This window comes from Musa acuminata, chromosome BXJ3-3, assembly GCF_036884655.1.
Source record: "Musa acuminata AAA Group cultivar baxijiao chromosome BXJ3-3, Cavendish_Baxijiao_AAA, whole genome shotgun sequence".
Classification (NCBI taxonomy): Eukaryota; Viridiplantae; Streptophyta; class Magnoliopsida; order Zingiberales; family Musaceae; genus Musa; species Musa acuminata.
The window spans coordinates 34,212,432-34,232,227 of NC_088351.1; the positions used below are offsets into that span (position 1 = coordinate 34,212,432).

At 35.6% G+C, this 19,796-nt stretch overlaps 2 protein-coding genes and 1 long non-coding RNA gene across 8 annotated transcripts; 1 reads left to right on the plus strand and 2 right to left on the minus strand.

Annotated features, from left to right (window-relative positions):
• The first annotated feature begins 5,419 nt into the window (after window positions 1-5,419).
• LOC135585199 (uncharacterized) lies at window positions 5,420-8,364 on the plus strand. Of its 2 annotated transcripts, XM_065144663.1 has the most exons (3): window positions 5,420-5,644; window positions 5,919-6,002; window positions 6,428-8,364. In XM_065144663.1, the coding sequence occupies exons 1-3, from the start codon at window positions 5,609-5,611 to the stop codon at window positions 7,643-7,645; spliced, it is 1,338 nt and encodes a 445-aa protein (XP_065000735.1). In that variant the 5' UTR covers window positions 5,420-5,608; the 3' UTR covers window positions 7,646-8,364. The 2 variants fall into 2 exon arrangements, with proteins under 2 accessions (XP_065000735.1, XP_065000736.1); XM_065144664.1 differs by lacking the exon at window positions 5,919-6,002 and having other exon boundaries at window positions 5,423-5,644.
• Window positions 7,577-9,013, minus strand: LOC135634295 (uncharacterized). The gene is made up of 3 exons (XR_010495284.1): window positions 8,676-9,013; window positions 8,488-8,555; window positions 7,577-7,715 (listed from the first exon to the last, which is right to left on the minus strand). It is a non-coding gene; the product is annotated as an uncharacterized LOC135634295 (long non-coding RNA).
• Window positions 9,014-10,561: 1,548 nt separating this feature from the next.
• On the minus strand, window positions 10,562-16,261 carry LOC103979020 (probable UDP-arabinose 4-epimerase 2). 5 transcript variants are annotated; one of them, XM_009395015.3, is made up of 12 exons: window positions 15,940-16,096; window positions 15,282-15,325; window positions 15,062-15,134; window positions 14,555-14,679; window positions 13,680-13,793; window positions 13,463-13,570; window positions 13,275-13,366; window positions 11,912-12,053; window positions 11,643-11,737; window positions 11,436-11,565; window positions 11,175-11,319; window positions 10,562-11,092 (listed from the first exon to the last, which is right to left on the minus strand). In XM_009395015.3, the coding sequence occupies exons 3-12, from the start codon at window positions 15,120-15,122 to the stop codon at window positions 10,851-10,853; spliced, it is 1,254 nt and encodes a 417-aa protein (XP_009393290.2). In that variant the 5' UTR covers window positions 15,123-15,134; window positions 15,282-15,325; window positions 15,940-16,096; the 3' UTR covers window positions 10,562-10,850. The 5 variants fall into 5 exon arrangements, with proteins under 5 accessions (XP_009393290.2, XP_065000415.1, XP_009393289.2 ...); XM_065144343.1 differs by lacking the exons at window positions 15,282-15,325; window positions 15,940-16,096 and adding an exon at window positions 16,107-16,261 and having other exon boundaries at window positions 15,062-15,233; XM_009395014.3 differs by lacking the exon at window positions 15,282-15,325 and having other exon boundaries at window positions 15,062-15,233; window positions 15,940-16,098.
• Between the last annotated feature and the right edge of the window lie 3,535 nt (window positions 16,262-19,796).

The window sequence follows — 19,796 nt, forward strand, 5'->3', positions numbered from 1 at the left end:
ATTCGGCTGGATTAAGAATTTTCTATTACCCATAGTTCATGATTAAAGACTGTCCACTATATTATTTTATATATCAGTTAGTTCATCTCTTTCTGTCAGTAGTTCACAGGAACTAAAATTACTTTCTCTCACTAGTAGGAACTGGGAAAAATGATCCCTACCCCTGTCACTTCGCTCCATCACAGCCAAGGAGGAAGGAGTGACAACATACCAGAAAAGAGATGATCCAAAATTCAAATATCATCGGTTATTTCCTCCCAGAACCAGCGAGATGATTGTTCATCGATGCATTGCATCAGTGAGATGATTGATCGATGAGTGCAGTGGCGACGGGAGTTGGCCGAATCGACTACGCGCACGTACACTCCACAAAGCAACCGAGTCAGCGGCCGCCATTTCTGACCTATCTTTTTCTCCGTATATTATTTTCTAATCAAAGAATAGGAGTTGGGGTCAGACAGTTAAGCGAATAAATCTCTCTCGGTCCCAACTTGGCTTGTGAACCCACCGCGTCGGATCTGAGTTAGATTGGACCGAATGTTACATTATCATACGTACTATCGAAGTCGCCGTAGATCCGATCAATATTTAATTTAAATCAGAACAAAACTAGAATAATAAAGAATTAGAATCGAATCGGATTAATGATTAATGACACTGAATCAAACGGAAACTGGTTTATCAATCTAAATTAGTTTTATTTAATCGAACACGATAAACGTAGACAGCAGAAAGATGGCATCATAGTCAAACACCATCAAACTGTCTCTTTTAGTTCATAGGAAAACCATGAAAGACCTAAAACGCAGGTGTTGCCTCACATCAAATGGTAGATTATAGATTGATTCAAAATATACCCTGATTTGCAGTCAAGAATGTATTCAAAGTGATAATGAAAGATACATCTCTTTAGTATAAACTTAGTTTTTTTTTTCATTTAATATTATTCATCTAAGAATCTGTAGTCACAAAAAATGGCAACTCGACAAAAGGCTGTAATAACATATAAAGAAAGGAAATATCATATAGCATAAACAAGTACGACCAACTCTAATATATAACATTAAAAAAAAAAAAAAACCGAGATGGTATAGAATAAACTTTATTCAACATCGCAGACCTGATTACACTAGATTTGGATTATCTAAACTCACAGGTCACCTATCCACCTGAAATACCATGCTTATTTATAGACTTAAAATAATAACTAAAACCAAGAAGAGATCATTATCTTATTAATCTATATCCAGTTAAATTACAAATTATCTAACGAAGAACATAAAACTCTTAAACATCTTTAAAAACGATATATCTTTTTATAATCATTGATTTTTTTTTCTTAACATTAATTAATTAATAGGAATGATATATTACTTTATTTAAATTATTAACTTCCTTATTTATGTAGTATGATTAGGGAAATGATTAAAATTGATTTCCTTAATTACATGGATAAGTTAAGAATTTTTTCAATAAATTAAATTATTAATTGACTTATTCCTAATGAGTGATGTAATTTTTAGGAAGTAAAACGTTTATATTTTATTTTTGTGTCTTAACCATATGAAATAAATATTATATTTTTATCTTTGTGTGTGAAAGTAAAATAAAATTAAATCATTACTAACGGAGAGCTCATCTTCTAGGCTCCTCCTCTCTTATTTTTCTTGTTTTGAAATCTTTAATATTATGATTGTTATAATTTTATGATATATAATAATATTTTAATTTTAAAATTTTATGATTAATAATTAATGATAATTGATTTATGATGTTTGTATGATTATTTTACTTATAATGGTCTCTTAAGCTTAAGTGAATTTTAAAATTGATTTAAATATTAAAATTTTATTTTGAATTAACATAATAATTTTAATTTTTAATTAGATCTATATTTGTTTTAAGAATTATGTGTGAATTTCTATAGTTTAATTAGTTTTAAATTTAAGATCATGAATTTAAATTCTTTAATTTGTAGGTTTGAGTTACTCTATAATAATTTAAAATATTAAAATCTAATTTAATAAAAGCAGTCTAAGTAAGTCTGACTTAAGAAGTTAATTTGTCAAATTGGGTTGACCCGACCCTTGTGGTCATGTATGACCCAACTTATATGACTATACATGACTTAGTTTATATAGTCATGTACACCCAATTCATGTGGTTAAGCATGATCTAACCCATATGACCATGTATGATTTAACCCATGTAACTCCAATTTATATGGCAAAGCATGATAACCTAGCTCATTTAGTTATGTATAACATAGCATATGTGGCGAAGCATGACCCAACCCATATAGCCATGTCTGACCCAACTAATGTGGTCAGACATGACCTAGCCCGTATGGCCACGACTTAACATATATGGTCAAATACGACTCAACCCAAGTGATTATATAGGACCCAACTCATATGACATAACTCATGTGGCCAAGCATAACCCAACTCATATAATTATGTATAATCCAACCCATATGGCAAGGTATGACTCAACCCATATGACTAAGCATGATCCAGCTTATGTGGCCAAGTACGACCCAATTGATGTGATCGGATACAACCCTAACTCATGTGTTGATGTATGACCTAACTCGTGAACTAAGCGTAACCTAGTTTAGTGGTAAGGCTCAGCTCAATCCACGAAGTTAGGCCTGCCCAATTATGCGATTGGTGTTAAGCACATTATCGTCCCTCTATACATCTCGTTGTACCTCAGCCTAGTCTATTATTTGGGATAAGCATGTGTAGCGCACATGACTCGTTTAAGACTCATATGAGTTGATTTGGTTTGACTTAGCACTATATAACATAGTCTAATTTCCTATCTCATTATTGGTTTAAGCTCGTTAATTGACTGAATCATAATATTTTATTGATTCAAATAGATTTTGGGTGATTTTAGACCAACTTGACTAGTTCAAAACTACTTGACCTAATCGAAATCAATCAAATCTGAATTGACTCGTCTATGATAATTCCATATCAGTTCTATAAGGATTTGATATTAGTTTAGTTAGGTCCTAATTGAATAGAATTTTGTTAAAGTCAATTGAGCTATTCCAATTAGGTTTTGGTTGATTGAGAATTAAGACATTGATTTCTTATGTTTTTATGATTCGATGAATTTAATTTTTTTATTTGAAAGTGTTATTTGAAAATGATTATTGATTTTTTACTTTTTAAGTTTATGATATTAATATGATTGTTACCATGTAGTATATGTGACTATGTTAGTGGTCTATATTACAAGTATAACCTAAGTTGCATGCCTATCAGGAGCTACTAATGGATATAGTCTAATAGATTATACATAAAATATGGTTCCTCATAGTATTTTATTATACTATTTCTTGGATACATGTATAAATGAATAGATAAATGATCATGGCTATTTATTTATCTTTTTGAGGATAGGTAAAGTGACTCAATTCGGAGACTAGCAGGCTATCAAATGTGATAGTTAGATTATTCATATTTGTGCATACGAGAGATATCACTCTATTTATTATTGGGAATGCGATATGGGTTTTCTCTATGTACTGTTGAAATGAATTCATCCCATTGAATATGTCTTTCCATTCGTTATTAAGAGAGAGATCACTCTATTCATTATTGGGAATGCGATATGGGTTTTCTCTATCTACTGTTGAAATGAATCCATCCCATTGAGTATGCCTTTCCATTCGTTATTAAGAGAGTGTATCATCGAGTGTAATGTACGTCTTTGTTATGTATGTGTTGTATATGACTAATGCATATTTTTATTTATTACATAAGAATTATCATTATTTTTGTTTATTACATAAGAATTATCATTATTTTTTTAATGAATTAATAAATTATCATTTCGTATTAAATTATTGATATTTACATATGTTTCATGAATATTAAAGATTATTTTTATAATTTTTCAAATATTCCTACTAGCATGTGTGGTTATTGATATATTTTTATCTTATATTGATTTTCAGAATAATCTACTACTTGATAATAAATCTAAGACTTAAATGAAAGAGATATTTTCTTCGCTTATAGTTTTACCATAAAGATAGGGACTTGAATTCAAGGGTGAAAAAAAATAGAGTGTCTAAATTATAAATAATAAAATGATGATTTAATTTTTTTATAAATATGAGATGTGATAATTTAATGATATCATAGCAATGATTTTGAGGATCTATTAGAATATAATCAGATTTTAGGGTTAAAATATTAGATAGGCCAATTAATTTTTGAGATTTAGATTTTAAAAATTATATAATAATACAACTAAAGCATTTTAAAGATATTAAGATCATTTTATTGAGTCAAATATGATTTATTTATTTTTTGTAAGAAAATGATTAGTTAAAAATGTTACATAAAAGAGAATCTTGATGGGTGCAATAGCCTATGGAGTTGGCAGACCGCACCGACACACTACAAAGTAACCCACTCAGCAGCTGCCATTTCTGACCTTGTCGATCATCTTTTTTTTTCTTCCGTATATTATTTTCTAATTAAAGAATAGGTCAGTTTCGGATGGATCTATTTGGATCATACCTTAAGCGAATGAACATCTTTCGTATATATATATATATATATATATATATATATATATATATAAGTATTTACAATAAATAAAATCGATTAATCAAACCGAATTAATAAGTTTTGAAACGATTTGATTAGATAAATTAGAATTAATTTTGATTCAAATTATCTTATCTAAATTGAATCGAAAAAAACAATTCGGTTCGGTCCGATTTGAATGCATCTGATCTGATCACCCGGAAACCAGCTGATAAGAGGATAAGACCCCGACATTGTGTTGTCATCCCCGTCAACGTGGATAAGCACATCAAACTAATGTGCATCCGCTAGCAAGGAGACTGACTGACTTGATCACCAGCGTCCGTTTCCTCGAATTGATTTGACCAAAGAAACTTTTCACTCGACGTGAAGATAATTATTGATTCGATCATCTTATTAGAAATTTGAGAGACGAAAAAATTGATTTTATTAATCCTATCATTATACTTCTCATCGGTTTATTATTTATTTACTTTGATAATTCAATCACTCCAATCATTTCCTTTGTTTTAATGGTGGATTCACAATCATTTTGGAATTATCGAAATAATTACACAAATATAGAGCGCCGCCACCTCTACATATTGATGTCTATTGTCTTGGTTTAAGATTTTTTTAGTAAAATTGATTATATATGAATCAATTTTATATTCGATTCTATTTATGATTTTACTAATTGGGCTCATTAAATTATTTATTTATTTATTTATGTAATCTAAATTAATTATTTTTATATATTGTTTTTCGGCTTATTAAAGACATGAGAGAGAGAGAGAGAGATGAGAGGGTCGCTGAAGTCAATAGTTTTGTTGCCAAAGCGTTCACGTGGCTACAAATCAGAAGAACAGCGAACGTGGAGGACGCGTCTCCATTTTGCTTCCTCTCTTTCCCCGACGAAGAAGGAAGAAGAAGGACCTAGAGACTTCCCTCCCTCACTCCTTATACTCGAAGACTATAAATCATCAGATACCACATCATACTTGTCACTGCTTTCTCCACTCCACCCTCTCTCCTTATCGGTCGAAATCTGCAAGATGAATCCACCATCAGAGTCTCGCTCAAGTCCTCAGGTTCTTTTCATCCCTTCTTCTTCTTCTTCTTCTTCTTCTTCTTCTTCTTCTTCTTCTGCAACCAAACCGGAGAAGTTCTCTCTCTCTGAATCCACCATCAGAGTCTCGCTCAAGTCCTCAGGTTCTTCTCATCCCTTCTTCTTCTTCTTCTGCAACCAAACCGGAGAAGTTCTCTCTCTCTCTCTCTCTCTCTCTCAGATCTGCTCGCTCTTTCACAAACACCACTCCTCCTCGATCCTCTTCTTCACTGATCTCATGTTTGATTGTCTGGCAGCAACACCAAACCACTGTTCCTTCCACGACCGAGATCCAGTTGCGGTCAACGGTCGATGGCATATTTCAGAACTCATGGGAAGCTGTAAGCACTCAGTTCCTTCTCAGAATAATATGAATCACTGTTTATTGTGCTACAACAAGAATTTCTGCTTTTTTTTCCTTGAATTTCCTGACACATCTTTTTCTTTTTGGATCCCCCAAACAAATTTACATATGCAAGAAATTAAGCTTCTTGGGAAGATTTGCAACTTCTCAAGACTTGTTTAAGCCTCAAAATAAATTTTTGATAGGACAAAGACACATGTATTAGTTCTTCTTCTATTTGCTTGCTATAAACAACTTCCAACAATAGGTTTTATTCATTGTGTTGTCTTCTTCATGTTTACGGATGGAGACATGTATTTATTCATTGCGTTGTCTTCTTCATGTTTATCCCTCCCTTTAGGTCTTCTACTTCTTCGTTTCTCAAGAATCTGAGGATTTTGATTTTGTCTATCTTTGATTCAGGCAGAAAGAGGTGAAGTTGCAAGAGGTCACGGAACATGTAGCTATGAATCCAAGTTGAAGCAAATCCTACAGTTCGCCTTCATTGATATAATCATCAGCTTAATGGCAGTGTTTGCAGTTTTCATAGCACAGCGAGATCTGAAAGGCCATGCAAACGAATTGCACCTTCTCATCTGCGGCTTCCTCACCACCTGCAGTCTTCTCTGTGGGGTAACCCTAATGTTCTTCACCATCAATTTGCTAAGTCGCAAGAATCACAGTGTCCAAAGAGGCCAGCATATGACCACCGTTTTCCTCCTCGTCATTTCATGCGCTCTCCTCATCCTTACAGCAGCTGGTTTCTCAACTCTCCTCCATAAACGCTCCATGTTTCTGGCAGCCCTGCTTCCGGGATGTTTGCTTCTCGGCACCCTCTTCTACTTCATAGTCCACGCAGGGGATGACCATGATCAGAATTCCACAGGATATGGGAGCTATAAATCAGAGCTGAAACATTCGTTGGGTCTCTCATCCACTGTTGTCTCCCTTGCATTCAGTGGGCTGATAACTACTCTTATTGGGACCGCTAAAAGTCATTCGGATCAAGCCCTTACCATAAACACGAAGATCTGCATCTTTCAGATGTTCTTCGCCGCCATGTTCGGCCTTCTGTTGATGCTGCTCAGCTCAGTCCCACCAAGCTTCAAGCAGCAAAGCACCAGGGAGTTCCTTACCAAGGTCCTGAAAGCACTCAGCTACTCTCTGCTGGGCTCATTGGCACTCATAGCCGCTACGGCGGCTTCTGCTTTCCTTGACGTCTTCCTTGTACTGGTTCTCCTGCCGACGCCATTTCTTGGAGTCACTCTTTGGTTCTGCATAGAGTGGCACAGCACCCAGAAACAGCCGCACGGACCGCGCACTACTACCAACGTTGGTCATGATCTCAAGCTCAAACTCATTTCCAAGGTCGCTACTACCACGACATCGATCAGCTTCGGAGGTCTTATGGGCGCCTTCTCAGGATTTATCGGCAGAAAAGGCAGTGAATTGCAGCTCAAGCTCTGCGTGCTGGTGATGTTCTTCGCATTTCTATCCAGTTTCAGCGTGAAGCTGCTCACTTTCAGGACTCCAAAGCCAGGAACTCTGATGACAGTAATCAAAATCTTAAGCACTTGCTCCGTCTTGTTACTCCTATTCTTCGCCATTGTCGTCTTCTTCCTCGAGTTCTTGGGTGGCTAAACACCACGAAGAAGACTACTTACTAGCTGTCGGGGAAATAATGCATACGGCAGTGGGCTTCCGTCATATCCTGAGAGATCAGATGGAATGTGACCTTTGCATTTGATTGCAGAGTAAGTTTTTTTTTACTTTAAGAAGAAAGATAGAGAATTTGATTACAGCATCTGTTGTTGTCTTAATTGCTCTCTGTATGCCCACATGACTTCCTGAGACTTGTCGGGTTCATAGAGATGTGGTCTATATGTATGAACTTTGGTTTGGCCGGCTCTATAAAAATTCGATTTTAATTAAGTATCTTCTATTATCTCTCTTTTTCCATATTCATCCTTTAGTTCTTTTATTTTTTATATTATTATTATACCGTCGATCAATGTCTGTAGCCTCCTTCACATCCTAAGCATTATCTTTTATTTGGAGATGGATTTCGAATAGTGTGTGCTCATGTTCTTCCTCTACCAACCTTTCATAATGTCTATTTTGTGTCTCACATTAATATCTTTAGGATTTTCATACCCTTCTCTTGCCACCTCTGTCCACTCGTTTCACTGGTCGCTTACAGTACATGCCCTAACAAAAAAAGGCTCATACTCCAAAACTACATGGATTTTCCATCTTTCTACAATATTTACAAACAGATCGGTTCCATAGAATGTGTTCCTGATGAACATATGTATCGATAAAGCATGAGATTGCAAGAATCTGATGGAAAATATGTTAGGTTTCTGATTGAAAGGTGCCTATTACGGTGGTATGTTTCAGAAAAATGGTTACTTCCTAGCAAAACCTGTGGATGACAGTGCTATCGAGATGGAAAGGCAGAAGCGAAAGCACAAGATGCTAACCTCGAAGTCCGGAAGAAGTCTATCGGAGCAGTTCATGTGGAAGATGGACGACAGTTCCCTCAGTATATCTGCAGAGAAGCAAGATGATCAGCTGCTGTCCCTATGACTATCCTGCGAGCTGTACTAGTGAAATTATTTGCATAGAAGATCTGATTAGGGGAAATGAAACTCGAGCGAGGGAGTCTGACCTGAAAGATGATGATGATGACACAGTGATGGTGCGAGCAGTTCTTTCCAGATCTAAGATGAGTTTTGAGTACTGCTTACAACCACGGTTAAATCCAACGAGCAATACAAATGATGTGTAAGGACAGAAGATGCTCGTCTCAACTTGATGTAATGTATTATTTCCCTTCTCCAAGCTGGTTAGGTGCATCTGCATTCGGCTGGATTAAGAATTTTCTATTACCCATAGTTCATAATTAAAGACTGTCCACTATATTATTTTATATATCAGTTGGTTAGTTTAGCTCTTTCTGTCAGTAGTTCACAGGAACTAAAACTACTTTCTCTCACTAGTAGGAACTCGGAAAAATGGATCCCTACTCCATCACAGCTAAGGAGGAAGGAGTGACAACATACCAGAAAAGAGATGATCCAAAATTCATAAAAGCATTTCAAATTCACAAGAGCAGGGAAAGCAGACGCCACCTCTGCTTGTGCCTCAAGGATCACTCGTTTCGTATTGGTGCAGCCGCTTAGCTTCGGAATCTTTGACGATGCAAGTCGAAGGACCGGTGAGACGACAGTGAGAAATCGTCAGCTGTCGAAGGCAAGGTAGCAGATCTTCCGGAACGACTTCTTTCCATTTGATATCGACGAGTGTTTCAGATTGGACAGTTGGATCGTTTTCTAACATCTCAAGACTCCATTTGCGGCGCCGATGACTCTGCTCCTCCTGGTCGGTATGCCCCAACTCCAATTTCACCACGCTATGAGATTACCAGCCAGCCACAAGGAGCTGTCGTGATCAGCAGGCCACAAGGAGCAACTTCGGAAGCACTTCTTCTTCCAGTCCGCCGCTAATCTATCTTCTGCTTCGTGTCCACGGCACTAGCACGCACAAGTTTATTCTCGGATACGAGGAATGGTGGGAGATTATTCTCGTATATGTTGGAACTTTATAGAATTCCACATGAAACTAAAATCTTCAGAGGAAAGCAAGACGATGCGAGGGCAGGAAATCGAAAGAAATGGTCTTAGGAAGGGTCTATTAGTCTTTGTTCCGAAACTTATCGAATTCTACTAAGATAAATGTCGTGTCCATTATTATTGTTTGACATGACAGGTCTCACTCACATCCTTTTCGAAAGCCACTACTCTATTATCATAATCTCCTCCAACGGGCAAGTAGTTCTCAGCTGATGAGTCATCAAATCATCCTCTTCTCCTTCGTGTCCACGGCACTACCACGCGGAAGTTTCCACGCAGTTTCTTTGCTCATGGTTTGACAATCGCGAAAGGAAGACAGACATGGCTTAAAAGTCTACAACAAATTGAATGTGTTCGTGAAAGAGAGAGGGAGAGAGATGGAATATAGTCGCGAGGAGAGCTTGAGAGATGGAAAGGAAGCTTAGATTTGATTGAGGATGACGAATGAGAGAGAGAGAGAGAGAGAGATGGACTAAAGTCTACAAGTTGTCGATTTGTACGCAACAAATATATCAATTAATATTATATTTCTTTTATGATATTATGGATGTAGGTTTTTGCCTAAGCCAGTCTAACAAGGATATGCATCAAAAGAAGATTAATTAGTGATGAGCAAACGTTGCATAAACTATCGTAGTTACTCCATCGAAACGTGAAGACAAACCAATCGATTTAGGGTTTGTTCTGATCCGTGATCGTTTTACGTATTATATTTTATTTATATAGTTTATCTCGAAGCTAATGGTCTTCACGTATATTATTAAGAAGCATTTGTAAATGATATTTTAGATTGAAATTTTCTATTGATAACCTCTTTTTGTTATTTCTAATTTATTTTAAATAGAGAAGAATGATATTAAGAAATATTTGTAAATGATATTTGACCTTAACCATTGTATAGAGAAGAATGAATAACTCAAAATGGAAGAACTCAACATGGCATTTAATCACAATTTTAAGAATTATACAAAAGAAATCGAATAACAGGGAAATATAACTATCAACTCCGTACTTTATTGGGTTCCTCCTAGCACTTGTAAAAATAACAAATCATCTCCATTCCTACCTTTTCTATGGTAAGATCATATTTCTAATTGATGTCTCAATTCTTTTTCAATGCGCCCACAAACCCGACTCCTCTTCTCATCAAAGCAAGCAATGATGACCCCGTAAAATGACTTACAACGGAAACCCACATCTACAAGAGATGATCAAACAGCCATGACCGATCGTGTCCCGTAACCATTTGGATGTGATTTCTGCCACCTCCATGCGATCGAGAGGCTCTCCTGAAGATCGGTGTAGCGCGCGGTCCAGTTGAGCTTATGATTGATTTTTGAAGGATCACTATAAACTTCGGCATAATCCCCTGGTCTGCGTTCTAGATAATCCACTTTAATGTTCACCCCAGTTGCCTTTTTGCAGGCCTCCACAAATTCCTTCACAGATCTACCTGAAAGCAACAAAGAACATTTATCAGAGAGACACACACAAAGAAGAGAGAGAGAGAGAGAGAGAGAGAGAGAGAGAGCAACCTTTTCCAGTACCAACATTGAATATGCCAACTTTGCTAGGCTTTGCCTTGTCAAGGGCCTTCACATGAGCATCAACGAGATCAGTAACATCAATATAGTCTCTGATGCAAGTTCCATCACTTGTTGGGTAGTCTGTTCCTTTAACCTATGAATAAAACCAAGAATCTTATCATTTCTATAAAATATGCAACATCCTGTTCCTGTTCATAGAAGACTTTATAAATGATCTAAATAACATTAGGAAAAGATAGAGGAAAATACCTTCAACCCTGGTATGATACCTAGTGCTGCATCAAAGCAAGCACCAGATATACGCCCATGTTCTCGTAGTTCAGGTCTCGGGGCTTCACCTAATCTTCCCTCTGGATCTGACCCGATGACATTGAAATATCTATCAATGTAGAGAAATAAATTAGTCCCATACTCCAGAAGATTTCATACTCGAAGTTGTTACCATCAGCAACAGACCTTAGGATCATGACTGCCAGGTTGGATCTCTTTGAGAAATCCAAAATGATATCCTCTGCCATCTTTTTGGCCTTCCCATATGGGTTGATAGGTAGCTGGATTGCACATGAAATCACATTTGTTACCATTTACACATACAGTACCTTAGACGAAAGCATTAGAAGGTTTTATCAAGGACATTATATCAACAGCACAGAATGGTCTTTAGCCAGCAAAACTAGACGCCAATAAGGTCAAGTCCATCGAAGCAATCAGATATCCTTAATCACCTGAGGAGTTTCTTCTGTGATAGGCATTTTTTCTGGTTCTCCATAAGTAGCACATGTACTTGAGTAAATAAAAGTTTTTACACCATGCGCTGCCATCGCCTCAAGAATCACCAAGGTATTTGCTGTGATATTGTGATAGTACCTATTGCAGAAAAAGTTACACATAAACAAATGCAAGATTCAGAATAAAATATAACACTAGAATCCAGAATGCATTAACTATTCTGATTCATTGAAATTAAGTTATAAATACATTGTAGATGCTGAGGACAAAGATTCTATGAATTGGAAGCCAGCGGAATATCAAACTACAAATTATTGGATTTAACCCAAATTTCAACATCTAAATATCATAGTCAATTCTAAATAAATGACTTACAAATCCACACATGACAAAGTCTTACATAATAGACATAGTTGGGCTTCAAATGCCATGCTCTGAACCCATATTCCCAGGGTGTGATATTTGTAGCAAGATTACCAAAACATGTGCAGTCATGAGTATCCATGTCATGAATTGTTAAACCCTTTTCTAATCTCATACATCTGCTAATTGAATTCCAGGATATATGATAGCATTCCCTTTTACTTTACAAACTATTTGAGTCCATTACAGAGATCTATAGCCTAGACAAAAGATATCAGATATCACATCTAATTATGTATAATTTAACAAAACATAGTAGAAACAAATACTAACTGTTTGGTATTTTACTACACCTTAACAAGGTACTTAACAAGGAAACCCAAGGTGTTCGATGACCTTGATCACACATAATAGAAAGAGGTCCTCAAACAATTTTTTTTCATCTCAAATCATTACAAATATTATTTTGAGATTGTCATAGTTGATAGTGTCACTATAAGGAACACAAAATCACATCAGGATGAATGGAAAGAGGATTGAATATCATAATACAGATTTAGCTTGGAAAACTGCTATCTCAAATCATAAATGCACAATAAGGCCATCAGATAGCAGTTAATATGTCTTATTTATGATCCACATATAGAGAGTTAAAAGATTTCGTTGTGTTTTTGCTACCAGAACCTAGAAGCAATATACAGCAGAAATTTAATAGGGTTAAATCTCCCAAAAACAAGGCTTAAAAGGTTGCATAGACATTCACAAAAAAAAAGGAGGTAAGATGTAGATGCTGACACACTGCCACTCAACCTTAAGCTCTCCTCCCGATTTGTACAGAAATATTAATAGGAAAGCATATGCAGATGTTGCAGCAAAACTATATAGGGTTATGTTTAAACATTAACAAGGTCCAGCCTTAGAGATATATAAATTTATACAAGGAAACAAAATCCTGTTCCTATTTTCCTTTGTGAGATGCTTGAACGAATAGCAGACCTGAGAGGTTCAAGTGTGCTTTCCCCTACATAAGCAACTGCAGCAAAGTGCATAACAGCATCAAATGCATTTTCAGCAAATATGCGGTTGACCTTGTGTTCTGTTAAGAAAAAACTTCAGGACATTTGAGCCAAAATTCAACAGCATTGAATTAGTTTGCCAAAATAATATTCAATTGATCAGGATACAGCTCTGGCATCCCCTAAGTCAGCATAAATAAATTGAAGTCTCCCAGGCTCTGGGAACATCTGCTGAAGAACCTTAATAGCTCCAAGATTACCTCTGGAAAGGTTATCCTGTAGGAATCAGCCATAAGGACTAATTATAGCTACATAAAATTGATTATTAGAATATCAATGATCTGAATATAATATATCCATATATGTGATTGGTAGAGTTATATACCACTATTGTAACTCGATACGAGTCTTTCAGGAGTCTAAGTGTAGCATGCGAACCAATATAGCCAGCACCGCCTGTCACTAAGACATGAGTAACGCCAGGTTCATGACGAGAGAACTGCAAGAAGAAGGATAGTTCAGAGTCATTATTTACGGAGCCATATGAAGAAAGTAAATTAGCACTCGATACAGATGTTTTATCTTCTAATAGTCACCAAAAAAGGAAACTTATGTAGGCTGTAACATATAAACATTTCAAATTAGAAGGTTTAGATTACGTAAACAAAGCATTTTCAAAATAAAATTCACATAGTCTTTTGAACTCTTCACCAAGTTGTGATAAACACACAAAAGTTAGCTATAAAGCTGGTTATCCGCATAAGAAAGTATCGATTTGATTTTCAAATTCTCAAATATGAAAAAACCTCCTGTAGTAACAGAAAGAAAGCAGTCATCCAAATGCCTGATCATCTTCGATGTCAAATATGCCATGTATCTGAAATCATGGGATATCTAATGAATTGAATATGTGGATGAAGATGAAATTACTCTAGCATTATTTAGAGTGCAAGGCAGCCTAACAGCAACCAATCTCTAGACAGTATATTGATTCAAATAGGCATCTCCAAACAAACCAAGAGGATCCCAGATAACATAAATATATAAAATCAGTGATCATTTACAGTACGCACAATCACTACCTTTTTAGTGTCAATTTAGGAGAGCCCTTTAAATCCAAACTTATGACAATATCAAAAATTTGCCCAGAAAAGTGTAAGGCAGAGCCAAATTCAGCATACATGAAACAATTCTAATCCCAAAGTTGCTGAATTTTGTTATAAAAATAACTAAGCATGTTAAATGGCGTAAAAAACGTACCACACTAGTACCGCTAAAACTCGGGGACTGCTTTAAAATTAGTACGCAGAAGGCTGTAAGAATGACCACCATAAGAAGTTTTGCAAGAATATGAGGTTTCCGTCTTGAATCTGAGTAGTCCATTCCTGCAAAAAAGATAAATTAAGCATCAGATCTATGAGGGGATCTCTAAATAAAAAAATAATAGAAACAACAAATTGAATACAGTAAAGAGAAAGACTTGAGCAGACAAAATCCTGAAACAGATCAGATTAAAATAAACAAAATTACAAAACACCTTGACGAATTTCACAAAGGGCATAAGTCTCTTCAAAAGACAATCAACGTCCAAGAAATAAACAAATAAAAATATGAAAATTACCATCGTAAAAGGAAGTAGTTACTACATAAATCAGAAAAATCATATTCAAGAGAACCAATAATATAATTAAAATTACAAAAAAAAGAGAACAGTTAACTAACTAGAGAAGAAGATGATCTTAGTCTCCAAAGAGAAGTAATATGAACCTGAAAAGGGCCAAGGTCTAACAGCCCTGGGCTGACTTCTACTTCTGTTGCTGGGTAGCATGTGAGGAAGATCCTTCATATTAAACCACAAGGATCAAATTGCGAAATTTGTATAAACAATCTTCACCTCTCCAATGAACCGAACCTCCGATTGCCAGCCAGATCAAGAGATCTGTAGCACAGAAAATTTTATAGTTGAATAAGCAAGTAAAAAGTTCACCTTAGCGAAGAAGATCGGCAATATTCTTCTTACTGTTCAAATTCCTAAACAGTCAACCAAAATATGTCAATTAAAGTCTCTGTCACAAGAATTCTTAAAAGAAAACGAAAAGTCGAACCATTCACAAGAAAATGAAACGGCAAGGACTAGGAAATCAAAACCCTAAGAATTCAAGGATCGAACAAACCCACGCTATTCCTTCAAACAAAACAGAAAAATCTCATCTTTCATCACAGAGCCGATAAAAGATTCGAACTTTCATGTAGACTGAACCAAGACGCACCGTAATTTAGCAAACTAGGGAGAAGAGAGACCACGGATCGGCAACACAAACCGAACCCTACCTACAAGAAGGCCCAAACCGAGAGGAGGCGGATAGATCAAGAGAACACGGAACCTCGAAGTCAAACGAATCCAGCCGCCCTAAAAAGGTCGACCAATTCAAAACGACATCAAAATGCCGCCTTTAGGAATCTTGACACCCTTCCAAACCGGACCACCAACGACGGAACAGAAACATCGAGGCCACATCCGAAGCCAAACAAAACAGCACAAAAACCCGATCGAGAGAACCCAAAACAGCAGCCACCCCTACTAAGAAACCCTTCGGAGAGCAAGAAGAGGCGATCAAAATCGAGTCTTGGCGAGGGTCAGGTACCTGGCGAGGCAGGATAAGAGGAACGGGGGAGGAGAAGGCGAGATGCGTGCAGAGTATATGGATTTTGGACCGCGTCTTGGTGGACTTTTCAGAGGAGACGGCGGAGGCACAAACACAGAGAAGAGAAGGATGGAGGAGAGAATAGAAATTTCCAAGATGTCACTCACTGTCTTCGTCGTCCCATGTTCTTCTTCAACGGACGAGACACAGCCCTCAAGAATCAGGAATCTTAATCCTGGCTTTTTGAGTCTTCGGAGGACACCAACCACGCCACTATTTCTCACGGGTCGGTGGTGGAGGAGTCTGCGTCCATGTTGGAGCTGTAGCAGCTCACATATGGCATTTGGTGCTCCCAATCCTTCCAACCCTTTTTGTGTCCACTGGTCTTCCTTTAAATTGTATTCCAAATATGATCAACTTAATTAAATAAATTCAGTAAAAAAAAAAAAGCTGATTTCTCTCTGCTTTTAATTTTTTTTATTAGTAATCCCTTCTTATTATTGATAATTTTTATTTTTCATAATCTTTTTACATCGTTTCGTCGTCACTTTCTTATCGTTCATCGCTCCTTATCGATCTTATATTTTTATACAAATTCTTATAGCATAGCAATAAGAGTTGAGCAAATATAGTATTTTTTTCTTTTTGCCTTAGTGAAATAATATAATTCGGTACATATGATATATGTTTTCTTATGACAAAAGCACTTTTAATTTATGTGGTCTTGCTATATGTTCTTTATTGGAGGCACATGTAGACCAACACTGCCTGATGAGGAGGCCAGCACATGATTGACTACATGTCAATTATTTCTAATATGATTGTATCACTATGATGAATAATGCAGCTATTGCATCTCAAACTTGGACCAATGAATGTCACATTCATGGGAATATGAGTGGCACAAAGTGATATGGCCATGGCATTTTAATTTGGTACTACTATATCACAACAATATGCAACTTGTTGGGAAAGTGAACAAATTAGGTGGTGAGTCCAATTTATATGATGTCATTTTCAGGATCTTATTTTAATTTTAGTTTTCTCAATCTCACAAGTTCTATATCTCCTATGTTGTAAAATTTTACCTCCATGTAAACATTTTACTCAAAATTATTATTATTTTAATTAGATAAGTTTCAAATGAGTATCATTAAGTGAGAATAACTATAATAAATAATTTTATTAATATACCATGATGATAAATTAAATATTATATTTCGAACTCACGACATGCTCTAACACCACGATAAACTTATAAAAAAATATCGATATACTTATAAGTTTGGGAAGCTTAGTGATGATGCAATATACTTTCTTCTTTTATTTTATTACGTAAGATTTAATTAATATCAAGAAAGAAGCATAGGTGTAGATAGATGCAAGATTCAAACTCAATAAAAGAATAGGATATCCACAAAGATTAATATATTTATAAGCATAGGTGTTCAAAGTTATTATTATTATTATTATTATAAATTTCACTTGCTACTTCCTTTCAATTTGTAGTGGCCATTAAAGTTTGACATGTAATGTAAATATAGCATGGAACCAAATGGGATTGCCTAAGTGGAGGAGTTCATTGATTGACATCAATTGCTATGCTCCACTACTAGGAAGGAAAGTCCATGTTGTCTTCAAAAATAAGTTCCATCTAATCCACTCTTTTAAGTAGGGTAGGTAGGTGTTGAGTGGTGGTGTTAATGGAGGAGGAGGGGATGAGGAGAATGGAAGCTTTTGGCATAGAATGGTTTCTATTCTATCAGCAATTATATATTAGCATCAAAACCGTGAATGGCTTGTAAACCATCAAAAGAGTATTTAGTAGTCCCATTAGTGAAACTACTTTTTATTTTGATTCTTCTTTTTTATGCTTCCTCCTACTTTATTTATCCACATGCAAAGAATAAGAGACACATATAAAGTCAAACATCACATAAACTAGAGAGAAGATCACATGGAGTCTCGTGTACCATATGCCAACCATAAATGTAAACCAAAGAATCAAAGAGCCAAAGACATGATTGAAACCCTCATTCCGAGAGCTATAGCTCCTAATCATATCTAGGAGATGATTAGGGGGGTGTTGGGTCTCTCACCCACCTAAAACTCATCCTTCTTCCCAATGAGATTCCATTCTTTCAATTTGAAAGCGTTTTATTTAGGTTTCTAATTTTAATGTATCATATCATCAACTTCGATTCAAAGAAAAGATTTTCTCGATGAAATTTTTTTATTCTGTTGAGAAAAATTCTCTATTTTGTTGAAGGACATGCTAATGTATTTAAGCTTTTTCATTTATTCGATAAAGCTTCTTCAATAATTATTCTTATCTTTTATTATTTTTTTGATATCCAACTCCCCTAAAATACCACATGAAATTATGTGATATATATTTACTAACAAAAATTTTAATATAGCCATGTGAAGAGCATGAACTTTCCATAAGGAATTTATAAAATATTATTTTTTAAGGAAAAGATAATTTGAATGATTTAGAATTGAAAGAGGACTCCAAAGCTTTCTAGAATGTTCTGTTCACCTATAATATGGGAGGAAGATTCTATGTCAAGTAATAATTTTTGGATGGATGATTGATATTATAATTCTTATATTAATAAGGGTGATTTTTTGTTAAAAAAAACCTTTCTTTTTTAGTTTTTTATTAAAAAATATTCATTATTTTTAGAATTTCCTAACAACATCCCCTTTTTACACCTATTATATGAACCAATCCAATTGTAATATTTTTATACCATATTATAGTGTTTTGAATAATATCAAAACAATATTATAACATAATATTTTTATATAAAATTTACAAAAATATTATGTTTATAGTATTTTTTTATTATTTTATTTTATAGTGTTTTTAGTGAGATCGGTACAAAGACATCGTAACATAATATTTTTTTTATATTATATTATATATTTTTTTATTATTAAAAATATTATACCTGAATTGATTCGTCCTATTTATTGATCCATTTGTCGATAAAAAGAAAAGAAAAAATATAAAGATGTTTTTCGAGAGAAGTAATAAAAATAAAAATTTATCTTATTAATATTATATAATACCTACCGACTTTTTGTTTTCATTAACACGACAAAATAAGAGGTGGTGGCGATTTCGATTTCTTAGCACTGTGAATGTCAACCGAACAATCAATCGAGCAAGCTAGTAATAATGGACCGATCGGTCTCCGTCCCCACTCATCATAGAGAACAATGAGAAGACACCAACTCCTGACGCCGAAGGACAGTGCTTGACGATATAATGTAGTGTGGGAACTGGAAGAATTTGGTGCACGTCATCGTCACAGGTCACGGATTCATTGCACCACCGTAGCCGTCACCTTTACCGCCGCTGCAACGATGCCTCCTCCTCACACGACAATAGTGGGCGAGGACTCGTGGGACGGAGCTAATAATGTGCATGCATCGCCTTGGATTCCTCAAAACTCATCTCCTCGTTCGTTTGCTTAATGGATGGGTGTCGTGGTGGGTCAGTCAATTCGGTGTTTTCTTTGTGAGGGAGGTTCCGAGATGAGGAGCTTTATAAGCTGTGTGACTGTCGTTTCCTACTTGCATTTAGTGACGAAATTGATAGAACTCGAGGGAAGAGTTGTTAGGTTCTGTTCTTCTTACTCTATTAAATGGGAAAAATCACAAGCCAGGGATCAAATTAAATTTCTTGAAATCATTATTTAGATGATGATGATGATGATGATATTAGATTTATTTAGACGTGAGGATGCTTTGTTGTGAGACAAACATGATTTTGGAGGGTCTGCGTCTTACTTTTGCGAAGGGTTTTCCTACTCAAAGATGATGGTTGATATCTGAGTTCACTAGAA